Here is a 2702-nt window from a genome sequence, read left to right on the forward strand (position 1 = left end):
AGTCGCGCCCGCATATGTAAACTGTGTTCAAATCACACATGTGAAGTATCGCCGCGATTGTTAGAGTGAGAGAAATAATTCTAGTACTAGACCCCCTCTTTAACTCAAAACTGGTAAACTGTAGAAAATTTTAAACGTTGCCTATGGAGATTTTTAAGGGTCAAAGTTTGTCGCCATTCCACGAGCGGGCGCAATTTTGAAGCATGACTTATTGGGTATCAATTTAGTGTAACATTATCTTTCACAATTTAGAAAAAAAATTGGGCAAACTTTACTGTTGTCTTATTTTTTAATTAAAGAAAAGTGTTTTTTTTTCCAAAAAAATTTGCGCTTGTAAGACCGCTGCGCAAATACGGTGTGACATAAAGTATTGCAACAACCACCATTTTATCTCTAGGGTGTCTGAAAAAAAATATATAATGTTTGGGGGTTCTAAGTAATTTTCTAGCAAAAACACCTGATTTTAACTTGTAAACAACTGATGTCAAAAAGAGGCTCGGTCCTTAAGTGGTTAAAAACTTTTCAGTTCCTTTATCCATGATTCTTTGATACTATATTATATTTTCCAATCCAATATTTCCAAATACACCTTCAATCTAATCTATTATTTTCCTGTTGCTGCTAAGATACCACTTACAAAATGCTGTGAAAACCCTACTATTGATTTTGTGTTTGGAAGGCTTTATATTATATGATAACGTAGAATTAGGTAATTAAATAAATAATATGTGTTCTTTTTAAAACTAAACCAAAAAAGACATGGATGAGCTTGAATTTTATCCTTTTTATGTAAATCTGTGGTCATATATTGTGGAATTATAGGCATCGTTTCTAAATATTTGTTAATTTACTCATCAGTTATTTAATACATTTTTATTTAGGATCTTCAGTACAACTCTTTATTGTCTTCTTCCTTTACTTCATGACAACAACCAAAAAATGTTTTGAAAATTTAAACTCTCCTTTTGGATGTCCATATTTGTGTTATTGCTGCCTTGATCTCTTGGTTCCTCAAGGTATAAATGAAGGGATTCAATAATGGGGTGAGAACTGTATAGAGAAGTGATAGAACTTTGTTTGCTACCAATGAATGTCCAGATGGGACCTCATAGACCATAATCAAGGTAGCATAGTACATGGAAACGACGCCAAGATGGGAACTGCAGGTAGAGAAGGCTTTCTTTTTCCCCTTTGCTGAAAAAATCCCAGTGATGGCTTTGATGATGAACCCATAAGTAGCTATGATTAGGAGAAATGGGAACACAGTGGCTGTGGATGAAAGCAGAGACACAACTATTTGAACAGTAGAAGTGTCAGAACAAGACAGCTTCAATAAAGGAACAAAGTCGCAGAAAAAATGATCAATAATATTTGTGCTGCAAAAATTCAAGGTTTTCAAAAAACCCAAAGAAATCGACATAATCAAAAATGCTGACATCCAGGAGACAAGAATCAGAGATAGACACATCCTGGGACTCATAATTAACCTGTAATTAAGAGGTTTGCAGATAGCAAGAAATCTATCATAGGACATTGCCGAGAGGAGGAAACTTTCCAGGGCACCCAATGACCCAAATAAGTAAAACTGAATGAAACATCCAACAAGAGAAAACTTTGCACCATCTCTGCTTATTACATGGAGCATGGGGGGAGCAATGTTACTGGTAAACAAGATCTCCGACAGTGAAAGATTGGAGAGGAGCACATACATAGGAGAATGTGAAAGTTTGGAGAAGAACATCAACAAGATGATCAAGAGATTGCATGATAAAGTCAGTATGTAGATAATTAGGAACATGTTGAAGAGAATAAGTCTGTAGTTAAGGGGAATTCTGAACCCAACGATGAAAACATTACTGATAGAAGACTTGTTCTGAGTGTCTGACAATTGTTGAAGGCTAGATTCCTCCTTGTCTTCAATCATCTGCATACAAAATGTATATTTAGACATTAATGGCACTGTTTTCATGTCTATCATGTGAAGATCTGTTTCCCCTCATAACTTGTTTCTGGTTTGATTTACTAAAATCTATGTCATGCCTTAAGCTGGTCATAGATGGACCAATTTTCTTTCAACCACAGGTTACAGGTAAGAAAATTACTTAATTCCCCCATCAGTACAGTCAGTATTAATGGGGGGGGGATTCCTCCTGTGGGTCCATTGCGTTCTCCCTATGGGAGGGGGGGGTAGGGGGCAACTAGCAATAATTGCATGTAAAATCCGACAGGCTAGTTATACCTAAGTTGATCGATCAATCAACTTGGGTATATTCAGCCTGCTAATACATGGTTTGAATCTTGGCAGGTCTCTGCTGAACCGACCAAGACTTGAACTGTCTATGACTGGGTTTGTTTGATATTTTAAGTGTAGGAACAGTTTTTTATCTATTATATAAAATTAATGAAAAAAGGGAAAGCAGGACCCCTCGCAACATTATTGGTAGGTGAATGGAGCAAATCATTTAGATGTGGAAACATTGTCACCAGTGTTTAGATGGATATCATGGATATCCAAAGTTCTTTGCAAAATCAAGATTTTTTTTCACAAAATTGTTATATTAGCATGTTATTTCTCACACACAGCATATGCATACCACAAATTACACCCCAAAACACATTCTACTACTCCTCCTGAGTATGGCGATACCACATGGCCCAACATTGAGGAAACACCATCAGACATTCTTGGAGCATAAATTACA

The 2702-nt window shown here is 36.2% G+C and overlaps 1 protein-coding gene across 1 annotated transcript; it reads right to left on the reverse strand.

Moving 5' to 3' along the window:
• Positions 1-952: 952 nt before the first annotated feature.
• LOC141147881 (olfactory receptor 1E16-like) lies at positions 953-1924 on the reverse strand. The gene has a single exon (XM_073635044.1). It carries the CDS (start codon positions 1922-1924, stop codon positions 953-955), a length of 972 nt encoding a protein of 323 aa, XP_073491145.1.
• Positions 1925-2702: the final 778 nt, after the last annotated feature.

The sequence above is a fragment of the Aquarana catesbeiana genome, linkage group LG06, assembly GCF_042186555.1.
Source record: "Aquarana catesbeiana isolate 2022-GZ linkage group LG06, ASM4218655v1, whole genome shotgun sequence".
Taxonomy (NCBI): Eukaryota; Metazoa; Chordata; class Amphibia; order Anura; family Ranidae; genus Aquarana; species Aquarana catesbeiana.